General features: G+C 41.8%; 2 protein-coding genes across 3 annotated transcripts in view; one reads left to right on the forward strand and one right to left on the reverse strand.

The window, feature by feature from the left end:
- Mrps27 (mitochondrial ribosomal protein S27) overlaps nucleotides 1-6,475 on the reverse strand; it is an 80,271-nt gene extending 73,796 nt beyond the window's left edge. The window contains exons 1-2 of the mRNA XM_013015933.1: nucleotides 6,399-6,475; nucleotides 1,438-1,515 (exon numbers count right to left, since the gene is read on the reverse strand). Of these exons, the coding sequence (XP_012871387.1) occupies nucleotides 1,438-1,515; nucleotides 6,399-6,474 (154 nt within the window). The 5' untranslated portion in view covers nucleotide 6,475. The remainder of the gene's footprint in view (nucleotides 1-1,437; nucleotides 1,516-6,398) is intronic.
- Nucleotides 6,476-6,638: 163 nt separating this feature from the next.
- The window catches only part of Ptcd2 (pentatricopeptide repeat domain 2), a 29,266-nt gene continuing 21,417 nt past the window's right edge, over nucleotides 6,639-14,487 (forward strand). Inside the window, exons 1-4 of one of the 2 annotated variants that reach the window (XM_013015804.1) lie at nucleotides 6,639-6,762; nucleotides 8,072-8,164; nucleotides 11,101-11,230; nucleotides 13,922-14,039. In XM_013015804.1, coding sequence (XP_012871258.1) covers nucleotides 6,639-6,762; nucleotides 8,072-8,164; nucleotides 11,101-11,230; nucleotides 13,922-14,039 — 465 coding nt within the window. Of the gene's footprint in view, nucleotides 6,763-8,071; nucleotides 8,165-11,100; nucleotides 11,231-13,809; nucleotides 14,040-14,487 lie in introns of those variants that run through there. The other variant, XM_013015805.1, reaches the window with a different exon arrangement.

The following is a 14,487-nucleotide window of genomic DNA, read 5'->3' on the forward strand; positions in this document are numbered from 1 at the left end:
AACCCAGGGCCTCATGCATGCAAGGCAAGCACTCTACCACTGAGCCACCTTCCCAGCCCCTGGATTATATCCTTTAAATATAATTTCATTACATATTTTTCTTACTTTTCTCAGACTTGTAGAATCCTATGCAAAATCAGAACTATGTAAAGATATGTAGATATAACCAATGACTAAAGTTTAATTTGTCAAGTGAACTGTCACTCTTGATCATAAATACTGTTATAGTAATTGCTTATAGGGTGGAAGAGAAAGCCTGTAGTGTAGTAAGTCAGAGATACATAACTTTATAACAAGAAAAGTTTAAATGTAACCCATAACTATTTTTAAGTGAAGTAAAGGTAATTGTTATTTAAAAAAAATTCTATTTTTTCTTCCCCAGTAATTCTATTTTTTCTTTATAATTCTATTTTTCTCAGGGTAACAAAAAATAACAAGACCAAAATCTCCAAGACATTGCTGTTTGAAATTTCTATTTAAAAAAATCTTAAACTGTTTTTTTGAATTATCTGAGTTTTTAATTTAATATATTACATTTTAGTCACATATTTTTAATCTAGTAAGAGTTTACTGAAGTTATTTTTGAAAACAAGTTTTAACTATTTAGTTCTAAAAATGCTAGTAATTTTTTTTAGTCAAGCACAATAGTGTTAATTATAATTTGATTATTTTTCAGTTCTAAAGACTCAGATGAAATGTTAAATACAAAATTCATTTTATATTTATATCAAAGTATAAAATGAAAAAAATTAGTATTTGAATTAACTGGTATAAATGACTAGCAATTAAAGTCAAATTAATTACCTAAATTGACTTTACTCATTGTCTATTGTTAAATTTATATTTGTTTAATGCTTATTTTACACATGTAAATATATGTATACATATGCATATATTTTTATGTATATATATGTAGACATTGCATATAAAATTGTAAGGCTATGAAAATTTCCAAAGATAAATTATGCTATTTCTCCTTAAAAAGCTTATACAATTTACATAATTTTCCTAATTTTTTTTTTTGTCAGTCATGGGGCCTGAACTCAAGGCTAGTGCTCTACTACTTGAGACACAGCACCGCTTCCAGCCTTTTCTGCTTATGTGGTGCTGAGGAATCGAACCCAGGGCCTCTGTGCATGCAAGGCAAGCACTCACTACTGAGCCACCTTCCCAGCCCAATTTTCCTCAATTTTGATCCATTTAAGTCATAAGAAGATGTGGACTCCTAACTGAAGTTATGTATAATGAAATATGGAAACACCAATATTATCAAGGTATCTGTAAAAGTACCTAAAATTAAAAAGTCTAATTCTTTATTAGACTTAGAATATAGTTCTCTCAACTGAATCATCAGAAAGTACTGTTTCTTAATTGTAACCTGAGTATTTGATAGGAAACACATGGGCTAGATAGACTACACAATAGGAAGATACCTACCAAGATGACAATGTTCTTTTTCTCTTGCTTCCCATTTGTGGCTGTCTGAGTAGGCTGCAGAAAGCAGGAATCGCTTACCTAAGAGAAAATGGCAAGGATCTCAACAGGTCGAATTCCACAGCAATTTTATTTACTTACTTTAGTAAACATGTTCTCAACCACTAGATTATATATTTTATGTCTTTTGTTGCTGCTGCTGTTGTTGTTGTTTTGCTTTTTTTCCCCAGGCTTGAACTCAGGGCCTGGATGCTGTTTTTGTGCTTTTTGGATCAAAGCTAGCACTCTAACCCTTGAGCCACAGCTTCACTTTTGGTTTATTTTCTTTGTTATTTTGAGTGTGTGTGTGTGTGTGTGTATGTGTGTGTGTGTGTGTGTGTGATCTATGGAGATAAGAATTTGTGTGTGTGTGTGTGTGATCTATGGAGATAAGAATCTCATGAACAAACTCGCCTAGTCATTGTCTTTGAATTGTGATCCTCAGATCTCAGCCTCCTGAGTAGCTAGGACTACAGGACTACAGACATGGGCCAAAATTCTGATATTCAGCTTGTGTGCATGGTGTCTCACACCTGTAATCCTAGCTACTCAGGAGGCTGAGACCTGAGGATCCCAGTTTGAAGGAAACCAGAACAGGAAAGTCTTGAGATTTGTTATCTCCAATTAACTATCAAAAAGCTGGAAATAAAGCTGTGGCTGAAGTGGTAAAGCTTCAGTCTTGAGCAAAAAAAGCTCAAGGATAGCACCCAGGCCCTGAGTTCAAGCCCCAGGACTGGCATACTAGTGCTCGCGCTCATGTTCGCTTACACACGCACGCACGCACACACACAAAATCTACACACACAAAATCTACACACACAAAATCTACAAATCTACACACAAAATCTACACACACAAAATCTACAAATCTAGTATGACACTGTAATCTCAATACCACACAGTTCACAATTCAGTTTACAACAAAAAGCATTAGATTTCTAACAAGTAGAAAATGTAGATAAACACTACTATATCATAACCCAGATGAGCCCTAGGACACCCCCCACCTCACCCTGTTTTGAGAATGAACTCACAATCTTCTGCTTGCCAACTAGGAACTCTACTACTTGAGCTACACTTCTGGCCCTAGAACTCCTTTCTAGAACCCAAAGCACTTGCTGAGCTATTGTCTAACTCATTAACTGACTATTAATATTATTAGACCTGAAAATATCTTCATGTGACTTTTACTAACATACTGACTCCTACTTTACATAAAGCAAAAGAAGTATCTTACTCAGTGACCCAGCCCCCAAGGAGGACAAAGAGAAACTCAAAGAACCAAATCTGTGCCAGCACACAGGAGGGCCTGCTGGATTCCTAGCACCTTGTGCAATGTCTCCTTCTTCATAACTTCAGTACACAGGATAGTACAACACTGACCACTACTATTCTGACCACTTGGGATTTGGGAAAGCTGCTAAGTAGCTTGACTTGGAGTGGTTGAAACAGTTGGTGCATTACAGAAAAAGAGGGGAAAACTACTGTGCTTTGTACAAGTTCATGTCAAATCAGTATTTGAAACACTTTGATGCTTCTGTGCATTGTTAGAATGGAGGTACAGAGCCCCAACAATCAAGTTGTGTAATACAAATGTTACATTAATAATTTTCTATTTTGTTTAGGGAATAATGACAAGGAAAAAAAAAGACTGAACTACAAACTTTGTGCAGATGCAATTTAAAGAAAAATCATTTTCAATTTGTGGTTGAAGCAGTGGATACAGAACACATATGGAGTACTGAATGTGTGCATACATATTTATGTGCACGTAGATAGTCAATAAGCACATTCCTGGAAAGGAGCTTAACATCATTTGCCAACAAGGAAAAGGAACCCACATGGAGATAGGACATCAGACTCATTATGGTTACTATAATGAAAATGACAACCATTGATGAGGATGCAGAGAAACTAGACCCTCACACATAGTTGGTGAGAATGGAAAGTGATGCACCTGTTTTGGAAAAGTGTAGTAGTTCTTCAAAATAATATGGAGCTACCACAGGATCTGATAATTCTACTCCTAGATATGTATAAGAAAAATGAAAACATGTGCCCTCACAAAGCTGTACACAAATGTTCCTGGCAGTATCACTAATAAAAGGTAGACACAAAAATATCTATCAGTTGCCGGGCGCTGGTGGCTCACGCCTATAATCCTAGCTACTCAGAAGGCTGAGATCTGAGGATTGCGATTCAAAGCCAGCCCGGGCAGGAGAGACCGTGGGACTCCTATCTCCAATAAACCACCAGAAAACCGGAAGTGGCACTGTAGCTCAAGTGGTAGAGCGCTCCTCGCCTTGAGCTGCAGAGCTGAGGGACAGCGCCCAGGCCCAGAGTTCAAGTCCCACGACCGACAAAAAAAAAAAAAAAAAAATATCTATCAGTTGATAAACAGATATCGGTAAGTCTTACAATGGAACACTGTTTAGGAATTTAAAAGATGTCAATCTCAAAAGAAATAGATATTTTAATTCCAAATATATGAAATATCAGAATAGGCAAATGTATAGACAGAAAGTAGATTGTTGTTGGAAGCTGGGAACTGGAGGCTCATGCCTATAATCCTAGCTACTCGGGGGCCTGAGGTTGAAGGATCTCAGTTGGAAGCCAGCCTGACAAACCTGAGAAATTCTAGCAAAAAGCCTAATAAAGGTGTGGATGCAGTGACAGACTACTATCTTCAAACAGAGAAAGCTAAGCAAGAGCAGGAGACCCTGAGTTCAAGCCTCAGTACCAGCGTGCGCACACACACACACACACAAGTTGTTGGCTGCCTAGGGCTGGGAGTAGAAACTGGGAAAGACTAGATGACAAAGAAGACTGATAATGGGTATGAGAATTCTTTATAGAATGATAAAAATGTCCTAAGATTGGTTGCAATGGTAGCAAATGTGATTGTGGAAATGGATAAGCTTTAATGTTAAAAAGTAACTTTGAGTCCTTGCCTTGCTAATAATAAATGCTATGGAAAATTGGGCAAATTATACAGTATCCCTCAGTCTCTTCATAAATTCAGAAAATAATGCCTATCTTAACTTGGTTGTTTGAGCATATATTTGTTTTATATCCACTATGAAATGGTGCCCAGTAAGATTCCTTTCTTTAGCCAGTTCACATATATAAATCAATTTGGGAGGTCCATCTCAGCTAATTTTCCTTTCCCCTTGATTGTTGGAGCTCTGTACCTCCATTCTAACAATGCACAGAAGCATCAAAGTGTTTCAAATACTGATCTGACATGAACTTGTACAAAGCACAGTAGTTTCTCCGCTTTTTCTGTAGTGGACCAATTGTTTCAACTACTCCAAGTCAAGCTACATGCCAGCATTCCCAAATCCAAAGTGGTCAGGATTTGTGATCAGAATAGTAGTAGTCAGTGTTGTACTATCCTTTGTATTCACTCTGCTTCCCTTGGACTGCTCCTATGATCTAATGTTTGTTCAATGTAACTTTCTATAATGATGACAGCCACATGGGTCTACTGAACACCTAAAATAAAACTAGTTTCACAAAACTGAATTTCTGGGGAGGGGGAAAGGAGAACAACTCACAGAATGGTTTGAACACATAGCTTTGTGCTTGGTAGGCTGATGCACTACCACCACTACACCTCTAGCCACTTTTTAGTGATTATTTTCAAGGATCTCATGACTTTTTCCTCCCAGATTAGCCTCTAACCTTGATCCTTCTCTGTCTTTGGAGTAGCTGTAGCTAAGATTACAGGCATGAGCCACACAGGCATAGGCATGGAACTAAAATTTTAACTTTATGTTTAAATTTTAAATACAATCAGTGCTATTGAACATGCATAGGTTAAACTTGCCAGAAGTCCACCAATTCAAACTAAAATCAAAATTTCCACTCCCTGGTTAGAATGGTTGCCCCAAATAAGTTAAGCAGTCCATGATAGTCTCTGATTAGCTATCTCAGAAGCATACACTAGCAATCTTAATTAGAAAATGCTAACAGTACCTACTATAGATAATACTAAGGCGTTAGGCATTGTGCACACTAATTTGCCAACTACCAGGTAGTATAACCAGTTAATCTTCAGAAAACTTCTAGTGTTTTCAAGTTCATAGTTGAGTTTTCTTCCTGAAGAACTGCAAGAATGTGTGTTGCTTTTCTTTTTTTAATAGAGGCTAAAGGAGTTTGGTTGCTGCAAGCATTGGAAACATCGCGTGTAATCGCTGTAATTTAATGAAATATTCAGGCACACGCCTGAAATCATTAAAAATTTGGCTTTTGTAAATATAACTTTTCCCTAATGTTATCATTACCAGATCCACTAAAGGTTTGGGTGCGGTTCAATTCAACCCAGACACTATTTTACAAGCAGTAACTATTAGCATTTGCCATTGACAGGTAGCAAGAAATTAGGGGAGGGAGAGAAGGAAGGGAGGGAGGGGGGAGGTGGTGGGCGGGCAGGGGCACTGGAAGGCAGGGAGGCCAGGAAGCAGGGAGGGAGTTCATCAAGAGTTGTGACCCAAGTCATCAGACAGAATTTGTACTGGAAAATTCTACGCATAAAGACCAGGGTGTAGACGACCAAGTTAAGAGCTGGTGGGGAACACGTTAGAAGAGAGAAAAATGTCACACAGCCCCAGGGGTAACAATTCAGGTCTGTCAAGATCACCCAAGACAACCTGAAGGGAAACCCACCAACGCTGGACCCCACCCCCAGGAAAGCCCCCCGCCTCTGGGCTGGCCCCCGCCTCTGGGCTGGCAGGCATCCGGACCGCGGGGAAGAAGGTGGGTCTCCCTTTTCAGTGGAAACCGACACCCTTCCAAACGGCTTTTCAAGCAACTAAACCCCAGGACCATTTATTCCGCTTCTGAAAGCCCCACCGCTCTTCTCAACCAATTCAACTTTCGTTGGGAGGCCAACGAAGCTTCCTCCGAGGTAGCTAACTACCAACCTGCCGGGGAGAAGTGAAGAGGGATGGCCATTCTCCGAGCCTGAAGGAAGCCGTGCCGCACCATGGGGGCCGCCATCTTGGCGCGTACCAAGAGCCACGCCGGGCCGGGGGAGTGAAGGTCAGCGGAGGAGGCGGGACATTCCTGAGGCGGACGAATCGCGTTCGGCGCTCCGCGCTGTCAGGGCCTACGCTGCGTCTCTCCTCCCCTACTTCCGCAGTTTGGTGCGGCCTAAGGGAAATATGGCTGCGGCCTTTCGGTGCGTGGAGCGAGCTCTGCTGCAGGCGCCACGAGCTTCGGCTTACTCTGATGTGGTCGGCTCCGGCACCACCTGCGGCCGCTGCCGCCTCCCCTGCCCCGTCGGAGGTACTCGCAGCCTCAGGCCGTGAAGGAGGGAGGGGTGGAGGAGCAGGGAACGTTCAGCCCGGGCCGGGTCTCTCTGGAGCAGCGGCGCTCTGGCTCGGAGCGGGCCCTCGTCCTTGGCTGTGCCCGGGGGGCAGCAGTGCTCCCGGGGGGCAGAGCGCCCCCTTCGCGGCGCCCCGAGCCCGGAGCACGCCCGGGGCCGGACCTCGAGGGTTACAGCGCAGCTTCGCGGGGATCGGCTTGGTCTCCCAGAATTCCCCTTCCTTTTGGGTTTGCAATCAATGGAGTAGGCTCCTGGAATTTGGAGTCTCAGCTCAGGGGTCATCATTCTCGGAATTATCCCTTAGCCTCTTTATAAAAATGGTGAGGCTCGAGAAGGGTAGTGAAGGATAATAAGAATATTTGTAACCTCGTGTCAGGCATCGTTCTAGGGCTTTACAGACATTGTTTAGGTTCCTTCCGACGTCATCATTAGGAGAGTAAAGAAATAAGTCTTCTGCCCAGAGTCAGACAACTGATTGCTACAGGAAGGATTTGAACTTGGCCTATGGTAGAGAGCAGCACCAAATCACTTCACTGGACTGCCTTTTCATAAATAAATAGCAATTGTCCCCTTAACGTATGTGTAGTCACGTATGCAGTGCTGGGAAGTGAACTGATGAGCTTATTTCCCCAGTTCTATATGTAGACGTAGCAGTGTATTATTGTTTCCCAGCTATTGTGCCACACAATTTTAGTGCATGATTTGGCCAAACTTCCATCTGTTTTAGCTCATGCACAGACAAGGATCCTAATGAAAGGATATCATTTCCAAAACTTACTAAGCTGTAATCGGTGATTTCTAATTTGATTTTAAGGATACCAAGTCCAGATCTGAAAGGCCATAACCTTTTCATTTTGTAAATGACAAAATCGAGAGTTCCAACTGACACACAGTAGCTTTTACCCCTGCTGATGCTTCTTAGATAAACCAAACCTAAATGGGTTTGTTTTGCATTTAAATAAAAGCTATTAGGAGTTTAGTTGTTCCTTTACTGCACTTAAAGCAGAAAGCTTATTAGTCCTTCAAATCCCTGCTTCCTGACTGCCAATCCTGTACCCTGTAATTTGTAGCTTTCAACACCCCCCAAAAAAACTTGCTAATTTGTATTCTGGTAGTTAGGCCTTCCCCCAGCCCTTCCCCAGGGATAAAGTCATGTAAGTGATTATATATATTAGGAGAAATAAGGTTAGTTAGAGATGACCAAGCTGTACTCCCATTATTTACTAAGTATAAAACATTCTAAGTTACTTTTCTTCTTTTAATTTTTAGCTAAAAGATACCTACTTACAGATAATATTGTGAAATTAAAAGAATTTCAACAGAAGAAGGTGGTTGTTGCCTATAATCTTCCTGGTACCAAAGGTAACATAACCTTTTTGTTGATTTTTTTCATCAACTGTTATTTGAACTTCCTTTCTCTGTCCCTGTTTCTTCTCTCCAGTGATGACCTGTGTCATAAATAGAATCGGGAACATTTATTTAGTTTCCTATTCTACCTTTCATCCCATATGCTACTTCCATAAAGTCTACAGCTCTACTTTTAACCCATCTGCTATAGATCTGTGCTGTTCAAAACATGGCTTTTACATCATCATCATCAGTTGGGAGACCGGTAGAGATGCAATGGAAAGGCCTCAATGATTCACATGAATTGTGTAGGTTAAAAACTCCAGGAAGTAGCACTGTGGCTTAAAGTGGTAGATCTCTAGCCTTGAAGGAAAAAGCTCAGAGACAGCACCCAGGCCCTGCATTAAAGTCCCACGACCAACAAAAAACAAAGGAAACAAACTCCAGATAACTTAAACTTCATTGTAACAAGAAAAACATCTGAAATGAAATCATAGGAAACAAAACAGTGATGTTTGTGATGGTGCATTTTGATAATTTTTCCTCTGCTGGAAAATTCCACAGGTTCAGAAATTTGTATGAACTGTGGAATTTACTATGAATAGTCTAGTGTGGTTGAGGAATATGGAGGAAACAAACAGGGAATGTTGGGAATGTGGCCTAGGGGTAGAGTGCTTGCCTAGCATGCGTGAAGCCCTGGGTTTGATTCCTTAGTACCACATAAACAGAAAAAGCTGGAAGTGGTGCCGTGGCTCAAGTGGTAGAGTGCTAGCCCTGAGCAAATGAAGCTCAGGGACAGTGCCCAGGCCCTGAGTTCAAGCCCCAGGACTGGAAAAATAAAATAAAAATAATGTAATTATCCAAGCTGAGTGGTCATTATATTGTTTTCTCTACCTATAGATATGTTTGAATTTTTATTGTAAAATAAAATGAAACCAGTAAAACCCAACTACCCTAGGTTCCATTCCCCCTCCTCCCCACTTTTTTGGTCGGCCATGGGGCTTGAACTCAGGGCCTGGGCTGAGTCCCTGAGCTCTTGTTCAAGGCTATCACTCTACCACTTTGAGTCACAGCTCCACTTCCAGTTTTTGAGGAGTTAATTGGAGATAATGTAATAACCCCTGGGGCCACGATAATCAACAAGGCCCCAATAGGCAGCATGGTCCCAAGGTCTGGCCTGCTGGAAGGGGCAGGGCATCATGAAGCGAGCCTCATGCTCCACAGACCGGGCCACGGGACAGAGCAGGACATTGAGAGGCTGATGTCACTGCCCCTTGGGGTGTGCTGGGGACGCAGCCTGCGTGCTCTGAGCGGGGAGCAAGGTTAGGAGGAAAACAGTTCTGAGGGAGGAGTGGGGAGTCTGGAGGAGACCTGAAGTTCTGAGGAGAGGAGAGTAAGAGAAAGACCTAGAGTCCTGAGGGAGGAAGGGAGAGTGACAAGGAGAGTAGTAGGAGTGGAGGGAGAGAAGGCAGGAGGGGAAAGCCTCCCGGAGCAGAGCAGGGCAGGCCTGTGGAGGTCAGGGCAAACCTTGAGAGGCCATTTGGGGCCTCCTTGAGGGGCCATTCAGAACCTCCTCCGGAGGCCATTCAGGGCTTCCTCTGGAGGTCATTTGGGACCTCCCTCTAGAGAGGCCTGTGGAGAGACTCCTCCTAGAGCAGAGCAGGGCAGGCCTGTGGAGAGTGGAGGGGCCTGCAGAGAAGGAGGAAGGGAAGAAAGGGAAAAGCCTTCCCCTTTGGAGCTTTGGAGGTCTGAGGTTTGGAAGTTTGGTGGTTTGTAGACCAACTAATAAAGGTCGGGGTGGGGGTGGAGGTGGAGGTCAGGTTTGGTGGTTGAGGCTGCTGTTGGTTCTGGGTATTTAGCCCAGGACAAGTTTCAGGACCCCTTTCTGGTGAAAATAGTGTAAATAAACTTCGTTTGTTCACCTTTCACTGTGCCTCGATGGATTGTTTCAGAGGTCATAAGTTTAAGAGTCTTACAAGGGACTTTTCTGCCTGGGCTGGCTTCAAACCATGATCCTTAGATCTCAGCCTCCTGAGTAGTTAGGAATACAGGTGTGAGCCACCAACACTGGGCTCTTTCCTCTTTTGTAATAGCTCTTGTTTGTCCCTGTTGACTAACCAGCTCTCCTTCCTCACTGTTAAATGTCAGCACTTGCTTAATACTTCCTGTCTCCATTCTGTCTCTGTCTGTTCTTAAAGAAATCAGTTTTCCCTTATTCCGCTGATCCTAGTGCCTTCTATGGGACACAAAGATGGGAGTGGGGTGGGTATGTTTATCTGCTGTTTAATTCAGTCTGTATTTCACTTCTCTTTTAATTTTTCCCTTTCTGTTTTTGAGCTGTGTGAAGTTCACAGGCAGGGCTCCAGGTCACTGTCTAGACAGTGTTTCTCCTTGTCATAGTTTATGTCACAAACAAAATCTACCAGTCCTTTAAAGAGCAGCAAACCTATTTAGTGATGGAGTACTTTCTGTTTAGAGGATTGGTCTTTTTGTCATGTACCATTGAATAGTAAAGATACCAAGAGGATTCAAAAGAGGGAAATTGCCAGGCACCAGTGACTAACACCTGCAATCCTAGCTACTTAGAAGGCTAAGATCTGAGAATCACAGTTCAAAGCCAGCCCAGACAGGAAAGTCAGTGAGACTTTTATCTCCAATAAACCTGGGCTAAACTCTGAAATAGTAGTTCTCAAATTTTAGTATATCAAAGAATCACCCAAAAAATAAAAAAATGCCTTTTCTTACTCTCCTGTTCCCAGAGGCTATGTTTTAGAGAAAACCTTGGGTCATGTAGCCTGTAGCATGTATGCTTTGGGAACCATCTCTGGTTTGAGTGCTCTAGAGGAATCAGCAAATGGGCCCAGAGCCCCTCTCTGTGCACTTGTGGCCTAGATCAGACTTCTTGCAGTCTTACTCTGTCTGGATGATGACTACTATTCTATACTTTCCAGAAACCTATTTTAGAAAACTGGAAGACAAATTGACCCAGAACAAACTCATCTTAAAGGAAGAGTTGCAAACTTTGCTTCATTTGTGTCAATCCCGGGATGATGTGGAGCTAGCAAAAAATGTCATTTACAGGTAAGGCATTTCCTTAGAAGTCTGCCAGCTCTTCCCACTGTTCCTTTCCCAGAGTGGTCTCATCCAAGATTTTAACTGACTCATACACTGATGACCCCCAGATATCGTGTCCACATCCCACCTTTAACTCTGGACATTTATACTTACACATTGTGCTAATACTTACTGGGTTCCTACTACTTACATGACAGGAGTTGAGGATATTGAAACCATATAAACCAGTTGCACAGGGCAGACGTTTTGGAGTCTTTCTGATAACAGAAGAAACTATTGCGTTTCCTCTCCCCAGTACCTTTCCCTATCCCCTGTTCAAATCAAGCTTCAGTGTCTTTTCTGTGGACCCCTATAGTGGGTTCCTAATTCTTCTTCCTCAGTCCTTAAGCCCATAATGCCGAGCCACTATTAGAGTTCCTGCGTGAGAGAGAAGGTGCTGGAGATCCTAGGTCTTCTTCACCTGAAGTTTTGGAGACTCAGCATTCTATTTTATCCCAGCCTCTCCCTCTTCCTATCATCCTCACCATTCATTAACCTAGCTCTGGCTGCACTAACCAAAACATGTCTAGAAACTGTCAGACCGTGGAGATACTGCTGACCACAAATGGCCCAGTCTTGACCAGGCCATGTTACCTGGCCAGACCAAAGCCAAGCCTCAGGAGAAGTAGATCCCACCTCTGGATGGATAGTACATATACAGGAAGGAAAGGAACATACACATACAAGAAGGGAAGGAACTAACCGCAGCTATCTTTGAAACCCATTTAATGTTTTCATATTTTTCTCATACAAAGGATTTATGCTTTTGATAGGTTTTATTTCACATCTCCAATTATTATATATATTGGTATTTTGTTTTCTAAATTAATAAAGGATAAATATTTGTCTTGCATATTTAGGAATACAAGATTCCATTAATATTAGGTATTTTTATTAATTGTGTCCTATTGTTGGACATCAGAATTACTATTTTCAGTTTTCACTAATACAAATAATGTCACAATGAGACCATTATGCATAAAATTTATTCTTTGTTTCTGTTTTGTGGTCAGAGAGCATATTAGTCAGCTTTTCAAAATACTTAAGGCAAGCTACTTATGAAGAGAAAATACATATTTAGCTCACAGTTTTGAAGGTTCTAGTGCATGGGACTGACACTGGCTCAGTTCTGGTGAGGATTCTCTTGACTGTATCACATCATGGTAGATGGCAATTAGGATAATAACCAATCACATGTTGATACAGGAAGACAGAGATGGTGGAAGCAGGTCCAGGCTTTTATAATAACCCTCTCCTGAGAACTGGGGTAGGACATTTGGGAACCAGTATAATCCCTTTCCATTGCAGCAGCATTCTCAGTTGATCTAAGGTCCTCCCAATTTATTCCACTTCTTAAAAGATCCATATCACCTCTCAGTATAGCTGTTGAGGTACACAGACCGTTAGTAAACAAGCCAAATTCAAACTGTAATAGGACACAAACTTTTTAAGTCTTGTAAATGTAGAGTCTCAGATTATTTTTACAAAAGGATGATACCATTTTATAGTCAAGCTATCAAAAAGCAAAACTTTTGTTTCACTTGACAATGGCAAATTATTTGAGACCCTCCAGGTAATATTCCTCACTTTTCTTTAAGTTGCCCAAAGCCAACAACTGGACTGGAGATATGGCTCAATTGTAGTGCCATCCTTGAGTAGAAAAAGCCAAATGAAAATGCAAGACCTTTAGTTCGAGCCCTGGTGCCAGCAGTAAAAAAAAAATTATTTTTCAAAAGAGTAATTAGTTTTGCTAGGTGACTGTAACTCACACATGCCTTTTGAGCTTAGAAAAGCAAAGATTGCTATATATTAAAAATATGTTATTTGGTTTATTTTTGGTTTTTTTGTTTGTTTTTTTGTCAGTTGTGGGACTTGAACTCGGGGCTTGGGCGCTGTCCCTCAGCTCTTCAGCTCCATGCAAGCCCTCTACCGCTTGAGCCATAGTGCCACTTCCGGTTTTCTAGTGGTTTATTGGAGATAAGAGTTTCACGGACTTTCCTGCCCGAGCTGGCTATGAACTGTGATCCTCAGATCTCAGCCTCTTCAGTAGCTAGGATTACAGGTGTGAGCCACCGGTGCCCAGCTTGTTATTTGTTTCCTTGTGTGGGCATGAACCCAGTTCCTGGGAGTACAGAGCATCACCCAGCTCCTTCCTTTTATTCTCCTGTGGGGCTGTTCCCTAGCTTATTTCTGTACTCAGTCCCAGCCAGTTGTTGCTTAATACAGAAGATGATTACAATGTACATTTTTATGTTATTTCACAGACTGTGTTGGCCTCTAAGAAATGTTTGTTTAGGGCTGGGAAGGTGGCTCCGTAGTAGAGTGCTTGCCTCGCATGCACGAGGCCCTGGGTTTGATTCATCAGTACCACATAAACAGAAAAGGCCAGAAGTGGCACTGTGTCTCAAATGGTAAAGCACTTGCCTTGAGTTGAAGAGCTGAAGGACATCGCCCAGGCCCAGTGTTCAGGCCCCACATCCAACAAAAAAAGAAAAAAAACTTTGTTTAAATGCCTGCTGTATTGACTTCTGCTTCTTCCCTTACAGGTAGAGTCATTCTTTATTCTGTCTCCATCACCAAGCAGAGTGCACAGAATGGTTTGTGTTTCCCTTCTGCCGTGCCACACCTTTGGGCTCATTAAATCACTTTGATTGCCAGGTACCATGCAGAAAACAGAAATATCACTTTGGGGGAATATAAATTTGGACCACTTTTTATGAGGCTGTGTTACGAGTTGAATCTTGAGGAATCTGCATTGGAGCTCATCAAAGATCAGGTTATTGTTCCCTGATTCCCTCTCCTGCCTGTGTGATTTCCTCAAGGGTGCTTTTGGTATATCACAAAAGACATCTTTTCAGTGTACATTATACTTGGATTGAGTAGTCAGAGAAAGGTCCCTGAGCTGAATAAATGAGATAATCACTGTATTTTTAGAGGGTTGCTTCAAGCTGGTTTATATGATGAACTTGTAGGTCTCAGGTCAAAGAAGTAGGTACCTACAGGTATAGGTATTGATATCATGATGTCTGCCCACTGTGGATGTATTGACCTGGGGCATGCATCCTCTCAGGAGTTTTCAAAGGAATATGCTTTAACATAGGCTGCCATTTTATGACTGCTGTTCTGTCCTGCATCTGTGATCTCTTGTTGTTGAATATTTATTTTTGATCAAAGACTACATTTGTAAACTACTTGCCCATTTTCCAAAATGTTTTTTCATTTAA

The sequence above is a fragment of the Dipodomys ordii genome, unplaced genomic scaffold (assembly GCF_000151885.1).
Source record: "Dipodomys ordii isolate 6190 unplaced genomic scaffold, Dord_2.0 Scaffold28, whole genome shotgun sequence".
In the NCBI taxonomy this organism is placed as follows: Eukaryota; Metazoa; Chordata; class Mammalia; order Rodentia; family Heteromyidae; genus Dipodomys; species Dipodomys ordii.